Raw genomic sequence first — 13,994 nt, 5'->3', positions numbered from 1 at the left:
TCTACCTACAACAAACTTTCTAACTAACTTCATTACAGAAAACATGACGCGAAACGAAGGGGAGGGAAGGTAGAGTATAGAAGAACCCTACCTACACAAACAGTAACTGAAAAACCCAAAAAATATTAGTACAAAGGTTCCTACCACGCCTTGAGCTCTAGACCACGCTGCTTGGCAAAGCCACAGCAAACGAGATCTGAGGGAAGGAAGGAGATGGAGAGGTATTATAGGTAAGGGGAGGAGCTTAGAGCTCAGATTAGATGCTGGTGAAAACTGCCGTCTCGGATTCGATTCAGATCTGTAACCCACAGGTTGAAGAGCAAATGAAGTAAACTACTTCAGATATGTTAATATGGTTTGTTTTCTTTTCTGTTAATGTATGTTTGCCTACGTCTTAAGTGATAATGTAATCCACCCATCCAATCACAACCCCCTTTTCCCATTTTTGCACCTGGGGTCAGGGTGTCACTTCAACAATAATAATCTAGAGCCAAGATTTACACCGCCGGTTGGCTTGCCTTGTACAGTAGTTCTTCCACAACATACACACATTTATGGCCAATTTAGAGTGGCCAATCCACCTACTGTACGTTTTTGGAATGTGAGAGGAAACCCACATTAACACAGAGTGGACATGCTGACGCTGCACAGAAGGTACCTCAACTGAAAATTGAACTGGAGAACCTCTAAAGGTTTTTAAAAAAAACACTACTGCAGCCTGAGTCTCAGCTGTTGTCTTGATGGGAAAGATCTTAAGAGTTTTGGATGGGGTAGTACTTTAGGGATGGGTTAGGACATTACAAAGATTTGAAGAGTTCTATATGAGGAAGTAGTTTATGGTTGGGATAGGGGAGGTTTAACGGCAGGATTTGTCAAATAACATTCAGATGAATGAAGGGGAAACTGGTAGAAAGAAAAACTTCCAGTAGTTCTGAAGACAGAGCATTCAATACGTTATCACATATTCTGGGGTCATTAATAGGTACAGAACTAGTATAGGTAGTCTTGGTGGCTAAGTTCTGTGCATTAAAGCTATGAAAGGGATTGATTTACTGAGCCTCCATTTGTCAACTGTGTGAAAGTGAGTAAGTCACTTAACTAGACAGTGCTCTCAGGTCATTCCCTGGTAAGGCAAGTTTGGATCCAGTGGGCTTACTCCATTAAACAAAAAAAGTTATGTAACCCCACTTTTTATTTTGTGGTAGGCAGTACAGCTAGCCAGAAAATGTGCATCACTAGTGGGGAGATGGCCAATGAGGGATAGCTGGCATAACCCATAAGTTACGAACATCTGAAAAAAACAGCAAGGAGCTGCTCTACCTCCTCCAAAAGGCCATTTATTACCAGTGAACCCCACAGTTCAGTCCTTGGGTTACTCCTCTTTGGCATTTACTTTTCAGACGGCAAAGCTAATGTTAAACATCAGTGGCTGACCAGTTTTGCAGATGACTGCAAACTTGGTGCTATCAAATGCTCCAGAGGACAGCAAGCGCCTCCATGTCAGCCTGGCCCAAACAAACAGCTAATGTCAAAACCATGGACTAACTGTATAACTGTATTCTTTGGTAAGCATATGACTCCCCTTGTACCTATCACATTGAAAACACACCCCTGAAAATTGATCCTATAGTTGGGGATCAGGGAACCTAGGTTGGCAATGAACTGTCCTTTCGGCACCAGATATCCACTGTTGTAAGGACAACCTTTTTCATTACACATCTTGCATTTAAAGGTATTGTGTCCAGATCCAGGGATGTAATTGTTCCCCTGTACTCAGCACAAATTAGGCCAGTCTGAGTATAATGCTCCTTTCAGTATGTACCTGTCCAAACACTTGTCACAATTGGAATGACCACAATGCTTTCTCACTAAGAACATTAACAGCTTAAATCATAAAAAAAAACTATGCAGACTGTCTCAAAAGCTTGCCTGCTTTCTCAGTCATACAAACTGAGAGGCAACCTCTGCCTAGAGTATAGAATGCCAACAGACCATATTCTGTCAGACCTGTTCTACAGTCACAAGTCTGACATCATAAACACCCACACAAGGGATCACAATCTCCTTTGCAAAATAAATAGAGCATGTTTGAGGAACTGGTTTATATCACACAGAACACTCCTTTTATGGAACCATCATCTACTCCACATAAAGCAAAATACTTGTTTTATTCTAGTCAAACAAAATGTGAACAAATGCATAAGTAATCAAAAATTAAATCCTGGCTTAGCACCCACCTCTCATGGATAGGGGAAACTTAAATGTCCCAACACATCATTGTTTGGCTGATCTCTGGGTTATTTGTATTCAAAATATAAAGCCTAAAAACTACCAGTGGGATGTAAGGCTAGGCTACTTAAGATATTCAGATATTAATAACCTAGAAAGAACTTCTAAGACAATATGCACATTTTCTCTCCGAAATAAATCTTAAATAGTGGCTTTTGCAAAACTAACACAGGAGTGGATTATGCTCTGTGACCTTGTGGTGCATACTTTGCTGAAAGTTATTTACCTTATGCTTTCCTAGAGCATTACGTGAACTATCTTCTTACTATCTGCTCTTCACAGAATGAAAATATATGCTCAGTGGCTCAAGCATTCTATAACAGTCTCAACTATTATAGTGAGCAAAGTGGAAGTGAAAACAACGATAGTTTGTAATTAAATGTCGTTCATTCTCTGATTACCTGCTTATCCAGTTTATTTCAGAGTCTAGGAGTAAGCAGCTGGAAACTATCCTTGCATTCAGTGGGCACAAGGCACAGAAACTCATCCCAGATAGGACACCGGTTTACCTCAAATGCTTAGGCATTTGAGGGCAAGATGTACTAGAATGCCTCCAAAGAAAAAAAATAAAATAAAAACACAAAACAGTCCTATAACATTGCAACATTTTACAGGATGCAGTGTGGGTAAATAAACTCAAATATGCAAGAAACTTAAGGTAGAAGCCACGGTGGTGCAGCAGTAGCGTTGTCGCTTTACAGCAAGAGGTTCTTCCATTCGATTCTCGGCTGCAACACCTTCTGTGTGGAGTCTGAATGTCCTCCCCGCGGTCTAGTAGCGTTCAAAAGACATGCATGAATGGGCATGCCTTCGTTGAAGGTTGGGCGTCCAGCTGGCACCGTAAATATCTACTGCCAATCATTAGCAGACTGGAGTTCTGCTGTGGCGACCCCTAATCGGGAAAAGCCGAAAGAAAAACAACAACATGTAAGAAACTTAAGGTGAAGATCAACAAGTTATAAGCGGGGAACAAGCAGAGAACTACACGTGTTTAGGACTTTACATTAGATCATTGCAACTTTGTCTGGTTTTCAAACAAAGCACAGGTACTGCAAAGCTCTTGCTTACCAGAAGAAAGGACCTAATGCCAAATCATATAAATGGATTATAACATTGACACAGTACAGAAGAAATAATGGAGAACTACAAAAATTCACATTGTACTACACAAATATCGCTAGAATGTTTTATCATCCTCTTTATAGCCAAATTATAACATCCACTCTATTGTGTGGGAATAAAAAACAGTTTATTTAAAATTTTTTTTTTTATAAAAAATAATCTCAAATATTTAATAGTAAATCTCTAAAACAATAAAAATCCAACTATACCAATACTAACATGGATTAAAAATATATACAGTAATCGATAACATGATCAACATAATTGAAGCATGCAGATGAATTCATGTGCATGATTGAATACATCAAAAAATTCTAGTTCATAGAACTTTACAAAAACTCAGAGCCTTTTTAAATTGCGCTTGCTTTGAGCACTTCCTGGTAGTGCTTCATTTCTGTTTCTCCTTTTGGCTGACCCATTGCTACACTCCTTTGATCCATGAAAAACACAAAGGCATTGAGTACAAAAGTCAAAACAGCAGCTTTCTCTTGTGCAAACTGCACGTTTTGTCATTGACTGATATTTTGCAGGAGACTGGCACCTTGGGCATTGTTTGAGAGCCTCATCATTGAAGAGAGACTGTGCAATCTGCAAGGAGAGAGAAATAAAGATGTAAATAAAAATATGCTGTTACTTATGATGCATTTCATTTCAGCTTATTACCTTATATGCAAAATAAAAATTACAAAATACATTCTTTATGTATATTTTAACAAGGATATCCTTAATGTCAAGTCATGTTCAGCTGAACAAGTACAGAAGAGAAATATATGTACATAAGGAGATAGTCAAGGAAAAGTCACAGCAACTGTAAATCACAGCATTAGGCATTACCCACTTTTTGAGTTGTGTGCTGGCCTTGTCATTTCTGTTCCCTGAAAAGGTTAATTCTGGTCTTACTTCTGAGAATGTACAGAAAGCATTAGCATCTGCCCCCCCGTTATTTGAAATAATTTCTGGAAGAAGAAGTGCGCTTTTCTCTAAAAGGTGTAACAAAAATGATAATACTAATAATAAAAGTAATATGTTTTACAGATTTCATAAAAATGAAGTGTACCAATTATATGAGGTGCACTCATACAGGAGGAAGTTTTACTGTTAACAGTGAACTCTCCTGTAAAATCTACTGTCATGATAAGCATATTATACAACTGTACTGCCTTCTTAAGGCCAGTGAATAATGAATCACATTAGGGTAGCATCCCATGTGGTACTTGGCTCTCATCATCTTACTTTCAGTATCATTGAAAAAGGCTCCAAACTGGGGCTTTGTTACATTTTTGTATCACTGTCTTATGATTTTCACAGAATAAAAGGGCACATAGATTAACATGCTTTTACTGAAGTAAAGCAGATCTGTAACTGTAATTTTCACTTTAATGTATCACTATTTCTCAAAAAATCTAATTCCTAAGGGACAGAGGAAAATTTGGATCCAAAACCAGGGACGTCCCTGGCAATGAGGAACATGAGTGGTATATGCCTGGGAAGTGGATAGCTACAGAACTCCATGTAGTACAGGCTTACCAAACTCTGTCCTACCTGTAGACTGACCCTCCAGTTTATAGTGTTTGGTGAAAGTGCAGGCCATACTTGAAACAGCAATTTCTAAACTGCCTTGGACAGGCACATGCTTTAGAGTTAACAGCTAATCTAATGGAATGTGCTGCAATTGCAGAGGTTTTTTTTATTTATCATAACAAAAAACAATGCAATCAGCTAGCCATTTAGAAAACTGGATAAAGGAATGCTGTCTTCTGAAATAAAGTTTTCTTGCCTGGCTGTGAGCGTGTGTGTGTAAAAGGCATCTTTTCAATAGAAAACTGGAAGAGGAACAGATTTATTGAGTGGGATAGCTGATATAACTTTTGGGATGAAAGAAGGATATGGCTTCAATGACACCTTCACTTTGGAATGTTATACACAGATTGCACAGCAGGGCTTAGAACTCAGAAAGACTTCTAGAAGGGGTATCTGCAGCTAGGAAGAGGGTTTTCCAAAAAGGACACAGAATGCCCATTAAAATCAGCTGGTTCAAAGCAAGGCAAAGGATTTAACAGAAGGGTTCACTGTAATCTAAGGAAATACCAGAATACAAATTGCAGAAGCATGCTCTAACAGAAGAATATACAAGACAGGATTCCAAAAGATGACATAGTCCAAAATATTTAATACTGGCTAGATTAAGGTAATTAAGCCTTTGAAGTCTGTCCAAGATAGAAATCTCTTCTATTTATAATACATTTTTCTATTATTGGGATTTTAGCTTTTTTTTAGGAGGTTGAATACTTTCGTAGAAAATGAATAACTTTCTGCATTTAGAATGTTATTCTTCACTTTATGAGATTTAAAAATTAAAGGCGGGGGGGGGGGTTCTAGTTGCATTTTATTTTTATTTAATGATATTTTTTGACTGGGAGAATCTGACTAAGCATAGGTTACTCATTTTCAGTAGATGCCCAGGGAAAAAAAGCACCATATAAAAATTTTTTTTGTTGAGTTACAAGGCCTTGTGAAGAGGAAAATACCATAGTTAAGTGACGTCAGCTGTGCTAAGAAAAAAAAACATGGTTGTGTGGGGTCAAGCCAGAGCTAAAATTATTGAATTATCGGTCTTGCTTAGCTCTGAACTAGACTATGAATTAGTGGGAAAGTAGGCAGCATATATAGGATATCCTAAATCTAAGGGAAGGAGAAGGCATTTATGTACTAAGCTGTTATGATGAATGAGGGAGCAAAATGTTTGAGGGCAGTTTTCGAGGTTTCTGACAAATAGTTCCATCTTGGGCAAGCCCCATAGCTACATTAGTTAGTAAAAAAATAATTCCAGATGCAATTGTATTTTTTTTTTATTATTTTTATTGTATTAGACATACTTATCTACTAAGGGAATCCTCAAGTTGATTGTACTATCCTAGAAATTGTACTGCTGACACAAACATTGTGCTGTACAGTCCAGTTCCAAATCTGAAGAATACAACTGAAATTAATTGCATGTCACATCTTGCTTGCTGATATACCACATCGTTGAAGATGACCACATACAAAAGTGTCCCAGAAAATTGCCAAGCCTTTGTATACAATCCTCTCTTCATTCAAGTTGAGTTTAAGTAATTTTACTTCATGTGTACAGAAAGCCTTGCACTGAAAAGCTTGAGAAATGAAATATAATGTATTCCACAAGGCCAATCCAGAGTCTTGTCACGTATGAAAATCTTAGCAGAAATTAAGGCCATCCCGCTGCCAAGGGGGACTGGATCCATCACCCAGGGAATGTGCATAAAGCAGAATTACTGACTCCCAAGAACCTAAAAACTGATTCCAAATTTTCCTAAGATTCTAGTGAGGCCTGTGAAGATTGGCTAGAGATGGGTGAAGGCTGCCAGCCTAGTCAAATAGTATTTGATACATAATTCTGGCATTTGTAAATATAAATGTAAAATACAGGCTTGTGTCTTAAATGTAAAGAAATGTTGTTTTAACAATGTGGCAACATTGCCATCTGCTGTAAGGAAAACTAAGTCAAGCATTTCAAATCTTTCTTTTGAAATTAAAATTATTTCATCACTGCCTTTGATGTTTTACAATTCAGTTCTGGCCCGGCTAGATGAAGGCTTCCTGCCTATTGTTTTAAGGCTAAAGTTAATGACCAGAATTTACATGTGGAATGTCCTTTATTGCTCTAAGTGTAAAAGAATGTAAATGCAGTTTCTGTGTGGCCTGGGAACCAGGAAGGTGTAAAAGATGATATAATGTTTAGCAGGACTGCAGTTTCAATTTAATCAGTGAGAACCAGAGATTAAGCATTTTTGTCTTGATATCCAACCTGCAGCACTGCCTGTTGTCTTACGTAAGTCATCTTAGAAGTGTTTTCTCTTATAGAAATAGCTAGGACTATAACAATTAGACCAAGTGTTTTTCTGTTATGTCAGAACTGTACTACTGAATTATTTTAAGTTTGTGTAATCTCTGAACTCTTGAATAGCACTGTGGTGTAGTAGTATTGTCTTGTGCTTTTAGTATTTATTATTAAACCCTTTTCAACTGTGGCTGGTTTATGTAGAGATAACTTAAGCTCTAGAGTACATTGCGTATTTAGAGTTTATTGTACAAAGCCACTCTAATAAGCCTTAAGACTGTTTAGTCACACTTGCCAATTGGATAATAATATTGCAAAGTAATAATTGGATATCCTTTTAATGGCCTTTGGATAGCTGATAATTATTAGCTCTTGGTAGCAGGAATTACAACCGTATAGTCTGAGTAAGGGGCACAGCTGGAGAATCCATCAGCCTTTCCCAGGAGTGTCTGTGAAGTTGTATAAATACTTACCTCAAAGTGTGTGCGTGTGTCATGTGACATGAAGCACTGGTTGGACAGAGGAGGGTACTGGAGGTTAGCTTGCCAGCTAGGCTGAGATCTGGACCTTATAGCTGTGCCAGTGAGGAGTCTTATTGGGGACCTGGGGAGCAAGGGAACAACCAGCCCCAGACTGACTGTGATCTCTGTGTGCACTTAAGGGAAATTGTACTTCACTGTGTGTATTTGTTCTTTCCTTATATACAAGACGCCCTCTCTGGTGTTAGTGGTGATGATTGAGGCTCCTTGATTGCTGGGCCAGACCATGGGCATCACAAGGCCTTTTCATATGCAATGTCTCATGAGGTACTAAGAGACTACACAAAGATATCCTAAGTATCATCTTGCTGTGATCCTATTTGTTAGAGAGAAATGTATTTACATAGTTTGGATCTCAGATTCTTTTTCTTGAGAAAAAGTTTCATTTGGGCAGTCTAAAATGGCCCCCACTGAAATGGACAATTCAATGGCTTCTTGAAATGAATGGTTATTCTCCAGCGACTGCATCTGTAAGATATTTTGGATGTGATGCAGTAAATGATACAGAGATGGAGCTATCCAGTACACAGTCTTCTGCATATGGAAAATAGTAATGTGCCACCTCCTGAGGTGAGAAATTACCAATGCTAAACATTTGGTAAATACGATGAGGGCTGTGAATAGACCAAATGGCAGAGATGCAAACTAAAAGCAAGAAAAAGATATTTGGAATCTCTGATGTTTTCTCTGAACTAATCAATTGAATTATCAAATTGTGCTTCCTTCTATGTCCATTTACTGTCACATAGAAATCCTTTTTTTACAAATGGAACTACATAACTCCAGTGTCACCAAACTGATGTTGGTATAAACTTGTCCAAAACAGACAAATCTAGGACTGATCTAAGACTGTTGTCTTTCACTGGAATCATGAGCAGTTGGGAGGTAAAAACATTAACCTTCCTGTCTCTGCCACCATCTGTACTGCTCCCTTGTGCAACAGTTGCCTAGTAACACTATAACCAGAATTCAGTTGAGCTGATAAAACTGCAGAAATCAGAGGTTGAAAGAAATACTGAACATGAGGCTTCTCAATAAGTGATTAAGAAAAAGGAGTTAAAAGAAGGTGCACACACAAAAAAAAAATATTTTCTGCTACACCAGAGAAACTGGAAGGAACAGATTGCATTAATTTTATGAAAGTACAAATAAGCAACTGGACTGGTATTCCACATCAGGACTGTTAATTGAGAGGGCACATTGTACATATGCTCCAAATCTGATCATGAAAAAGCAGTCAAAACCTATAGCAGTAAACATTCAGTCATACCAGCAGAAAGTTTCACCCGAGAAAACTGTGGAAGAAAGGAAAAGTACTAAAAATTGTGGATACCAGAGTATTTGTGCAAAATGATTATTCACTGTACACCAGGCAGAAAAGCATGTTTATCCCTGCAGTCAGAGGATGTTGACAGGCAGGTGTGAGATTCAAGTTGCTACATCCAAGCTATCTACAGAATATTTTTTTCCTAGAGGATCAAATACATTTTTGGATGCAGAGCAGGCTTTGGAAGAATATTTGCTTAAGACAAGCAAACATTAACAGAACAGAAACCAAATCACATTAACATTTTTTCCATTTATATACATAGTACAGTTGTGTACACTTACCATAAATGTAGATGTTAGAGTGTATTCACTGTTGCAGTCATTACATTTGGGTAATCCTGCTGGCAGGTTGCCCTCAGTCGGCCTGAATTCCAGTCTTGGGTCCTGCGTCGGTTGCTGTCACCCCTTCCCTGACGTCAGGTCATCAGGGGTATAAAATATGCAGCTGAAGCCATTTTCTTCAGTTTTTTCTTGCCCCAGATATCAGGTGCCCCCAAAAGGGTAGGCTAAATTTATGTAACTAAGTATGGATATAAAACACACATGCACCAATATAAACTTTGCCTTCATCAACAAGCAAATGCACCACATAGGTTGTATAGATCAGAGAAGTAAAGATACGCTCCAGCAGAAAAAGGGGGGATGGCGGGTGGGTAACCTAGACTGCAACAGTGAATACACTCAAACGTCTACATTTATGGTAAGTGTACACAACTGTACTATGTTCTTCGTGTTTCACTGTTGCAGTCATTACATTTGGGTAGATTCCCAAAGCTATAGTTTGGGGCTGGAGCTAAACAGCATTAGGGGAAGCTATGAGGCCCTGCAGAACTGCAGTGGCAAAGCCTGCCCTGGAAGTGGCAGATTGTAATGCTTTATAAAGGTGTGCAATGAACTCCAAGTAGCAGCCTCTAGAATGTCTTTGGTTGGTACTCCCCTGAGAAAGGCTGCTGAAGTGGCTGCAGCTCTGGTTGAATGTGACCTAATGCCCTTAGGCACTGGTTTGCCATGCTGTGAGTAGCAGAAACAAATGCAGTGGCCTATCCACTTTGAAATAGTCTGCTTGGAGATAGCCTTTCCTTGCGATCCCGCAGCATATGCCACTAGTAATTGTTCTGTCTTTCTGAAAACTTTAGTTTTGTCCAAATAGAATCTAAGTTGTCTGTGTACGTCCAAAAAAATGCAGAATTTTCTCCCCCTTGTTCTGTGGGTTTGGATAAAAAGTTGGCAAATGAATAGTTTGGTTAAGGGCTACACTGGACACCACCTTAGGCATAAATGTAGGGTTTGTCCTCAGAGAGACCCTGTCAGGGTAAAAAAATGATAAAAGGTTCCACAGCCATGAGAGCCTGTAGCTCAGACACTCTAGGAGCAGAGCTATTTTCCAAGATAAAAACTTTATATCCACAGTAGCAGCTGGCTCAAAAGGAGGTAGGGTTAGTTTTTCCAAGACATAATTGAGGTCCCATACAGGTATTGGCGATCTCCTTGGAGGCCTTAAATTTTTGGCTCCTCTGAGGTACTGGTACCTTGGGGAGGAAAGGCATATACTGATAGGTTTTTCCAGTTGAAAGATAAGGCGTCCACTTTCCATGCTTGTGTGTGATAAGTCCTTGTGCAGAATCTTTGTAGTTGGTAGTTGTGAGGGGAGGCAAATATATCTATGTCTGGGCGTCCCCATTCCTTTATCATGCTGAAGACTTGTAGATCCAGGTGCCACTTGTGGGGATCCATGAGGTTTCTGCTTAGTTCGTCTGCCAGAGTATTTTCCTTTCCTGGCAGGAATTGTGCCTGCAGATGATCTTGGTAAGTCAATGCTGTGTCCCATAAAGCCATGGCTAGTCTGCAAAGGGGGCAAGAATGCATGCCCCCTTGCTTGTTTATGTACCATATAACTGTGGTGTTGTCTGTCTTTATCAGTATTTGTCCTGGATGAATTAGGTCCTTGAAGGCTGTCAGGGCATTTTGAACAGCTAGCATCTCTTTTTGATTGATATGCAGATGCATTTGGTTTGTAGACCAGGTGCCCTGAATGCCTCTTCCTGCCATGTGGGCCCCCCAGGCGTAATCTGATGCATCCGTTGTTAGGTTCTGCCTGGCTGGGGGAAGTGAGAATGGCTGTCCCTTGTTTTGGTGACAAGCCTTTGCCCACCATCAAAACTCCTGTTGCAGGCATGGAATAAGAGTAATCATTGCTTCCAGGCTGTGGCAATGTTGTGTCCAGACACTTTTTAGGTACCATTGAAGTTTCCTCATATGCAGTCTTGCATATGGAATTAATAAGATGCAGGATGCCATGAAGCCCAAAGCCTGCAGAATCTTTCTTGCAGATAACTGGGCCTTTGTTGCCATTCCCTTGAAATAGATAGTCAGTTGCCTTCATTTGTCTGGCATGAGATAAGCCATCTGGGCAGTTGTATTTAAGCTTGCACCCAGGAATATTCTCTTGAGAGGGTACTAGTTTTGATTTATTTTCGTTGACTGTGTACCCTAGGCATGTTAAAAGTCTTTCACAAACGCTAGATGCTGTAGTAGAATGTCCTTGTTCTCTGCTTGAATGAGGCAGTCGTCCAAGTAAGGATATATTTGTATTCCTCTTTGTCTGCAGAAAGCAATTACTGGTGCCAGGCACTTTGTAAAGACCCTGGGCGCAGTAGATAAGCCAAAGGGCAGTGCAGAGAATTGGTAATGTTTCGAGCCAGCCTTGAATCTGAGGAATCTTCTGCATGATTGTCTGATTGGGACATGCAGGTATGCCTCTTTTAGGTCTAAAGTCACGAGCCAAGTCTTTTTGCCCAGCATGGGCAGAAGCTGCTGCAAGGTCAACATCTTGAATTTTGGAATATCCAGGTAAGTGTCAGATAGGTCCAGTATTGGTCTCCATGCTTTGTTCTTTCTGGGTACCAAGAACAGTCTTGAGTAAAATCCTTGTCCCTGCTCTTACTGTGGTACTTGTTGAATAGCCCCGATGTCCATGAGGGATGAGACTTGTTTTTGAGCCTCTGCCCATTGATTTTTTTATCAGATCTGACCAACTGTTTGCCCTTGGCAGGGTATGGAAGTGAAACTTGTAGCCTTGTGACATTGTCTAGAACCCGTTTGTCCTGGGTTATAATGTGCCAATTTTGCGAAAAAAGTGCTATTTTTCCCCCTAAGGGTGCTGCCAGGAGATAAGTGCTTTGTGCAGGCAGGGGGAAGTCATTGGGACTGTTTCCTGTAAGGTTGTGATTTGTCTTCTCCAATTTTGGAGGAAGAAGCACCCCATTGCTTATACCTGTACGAACCTTGCTCCTGGGATCTACCTCTTGGGCGTCTGGATCTGCCCCTTTGTGGTCTGTCTGACACTGGAAAGGACCAATTCTTTGTAGGTCAGTGTCCGCTAAACCTAGGTGGCTGTACTTGTAAAAAATCTTTGACCGTTTACATAGATTTAGCTTTGTCCTCCATTTTCTTTAACACATCTTCTGCCTTAACACCAAACAAGGTATCATGCTGTAATGGTGCATCTAATAATTTAGTTTTGACATGATCAGGCAGATTTTGTTCCTTTAACCAAGCATGCCTCCTAATTGCAGAACCCGTAACAGCGGACCTGCAAGAGGCCTCCAGAGAATTGAAACCACATTGCAAATTATGCTTTCCAACTTGCTCAGCTGCATTCAATAAATCCTGCATTTCTTTGTTTTCTGCACATTCAGAATTTACCAACATTTTCTGTTTAAGCAGTGTCATGACATATTGCTGATATTTGAGCATATGAAACTGGCAGTTTAAGGCTCTTATAGCCAAGGTAGCAGATGTGTAAATCTTTTCCCCCCATCTATCCAGTGCCCTAGAATCTCTGTCAGAGGGGTAGGGTTTTTTGCAGTGGAAGCCTTAACCCCTTTGGGACCCTGCGAAATGGTTTCTGGGTCTGCAGCAGGGTTTTTGAAAAGGAATTTATGAGAGTCAGGAACCCTGTAGTATCTGTCAGGCTTAACAGGAGCCGGAGGTAAGGAGTCAGGGGTCAGACTAGACTCTGAAAACACATCATCTACTATATGTCTAACACAGGTGGAATAGCTAGAGGCCTGTGTTGAGGTAGTAAAAGGAAGTCCCGGAGCCTTTTCTTAGATTCTGAAAAATTTTGGCTCTCCCAGTGGAAATGCTCCCTCATGGTATGCAAGGTTTCCCCAAAAGAGTAGGCCTCAGGAGGAGAAGCTGAAGGGATAGATTCTTCAGCATCAGAATCCTCCTGGGGGGAAGGGAATATTCCTGATCAGAAGAGGAATCAGAGGAAATGGAAACCTGATCTGAAGATTCATAGTCTGTCTCTTGCCTAGGCCTCTTATCAGGAGGGGGATGGGAACCCCTGATCAAGGTAATCAAGTCTTCGGCCATTTTGAGCATCTGTTTTTTAGGCATAGAGGCCTTCCATGAGACTGGTGAGCTTGTTTCTTTGTCTTTAAAGGTGCTTTCGTCTTTGCCTTTGAAGCTGAAGTCCGTTTAATGTACAATTGTTTAAGTCTGAATACACCCTCAGAAGCCGATGCCTGCTCAGCGGCTCCGGACCCATCTGAGGGGATAGTGTCCGAGGCTCCAATACCTTGAGTTTCCAGCGGCCTGGCCAACTCCACTTGGGAGTCAGTAGCAGCCTGCGACTCTAAAGTAGCAGGTGTCAGGGGCTGCAAAAGTGCCTCACTGAGAACCGGCAACTGGATTAGGAGAAGCTTCGTCGGTTTTGGGCCTCGGTTGCTTGTCTTTTTCTTTGCGTTTTTTGTGAACTCCGGTAGTTGGATGGCCATCTGACAACATTGTATAATTAAATCTGCGCCCAAAATAGCTTAATGCAAAATCGTACCGACACTTAATAGTGC

General features: G+C 40.3%; 1 protein-coding gene across 1 annotated transcript in view; it reads right to left on the bottom strand.

The window, feature by feature from the left end:
* Window positions 1–3,579: 3,579 nt before the first annotated feature.
* Window positions 3,580–13,994, bottom strand: part of LOC122797139 (F-box only protein 43-like) — a 222,399-nt gene continuing 211,984 nt past the window's right edge. Inside the window, exon 5 of the mRNA XM_044065938.1 lies at window positions 3,580–3,999. Within this exon, the coding sequence (XP_043921873.1) occupies window positions 3,751–3,999 (249 nt within the window). The 3' untranslated portion in view covers window positions 3,580–3,750. The remainder of the gene's footprint in view (window positions 4,000–13,994) is intronic.

Source organism: Protopterus annectens, chromosome 3.part0, assembly GCF_019279795.1.
Source record: "Protopterus annectens isolate FY-2018-M chromosome 3.part0, PAN1.0, whole genome shotgun sequence".
Taxonomy (NCBI): domain Eukaryota; kingdom Metazoa; phylum Chordata; order Ceratodontiformes; family Protopteridae; genus Protopterus; species Protopterus annectens.
Note: the sequence above shows the minus strand (reverse complement) of the source record. Positions and strands in the feature narration are given on the sequence as shown.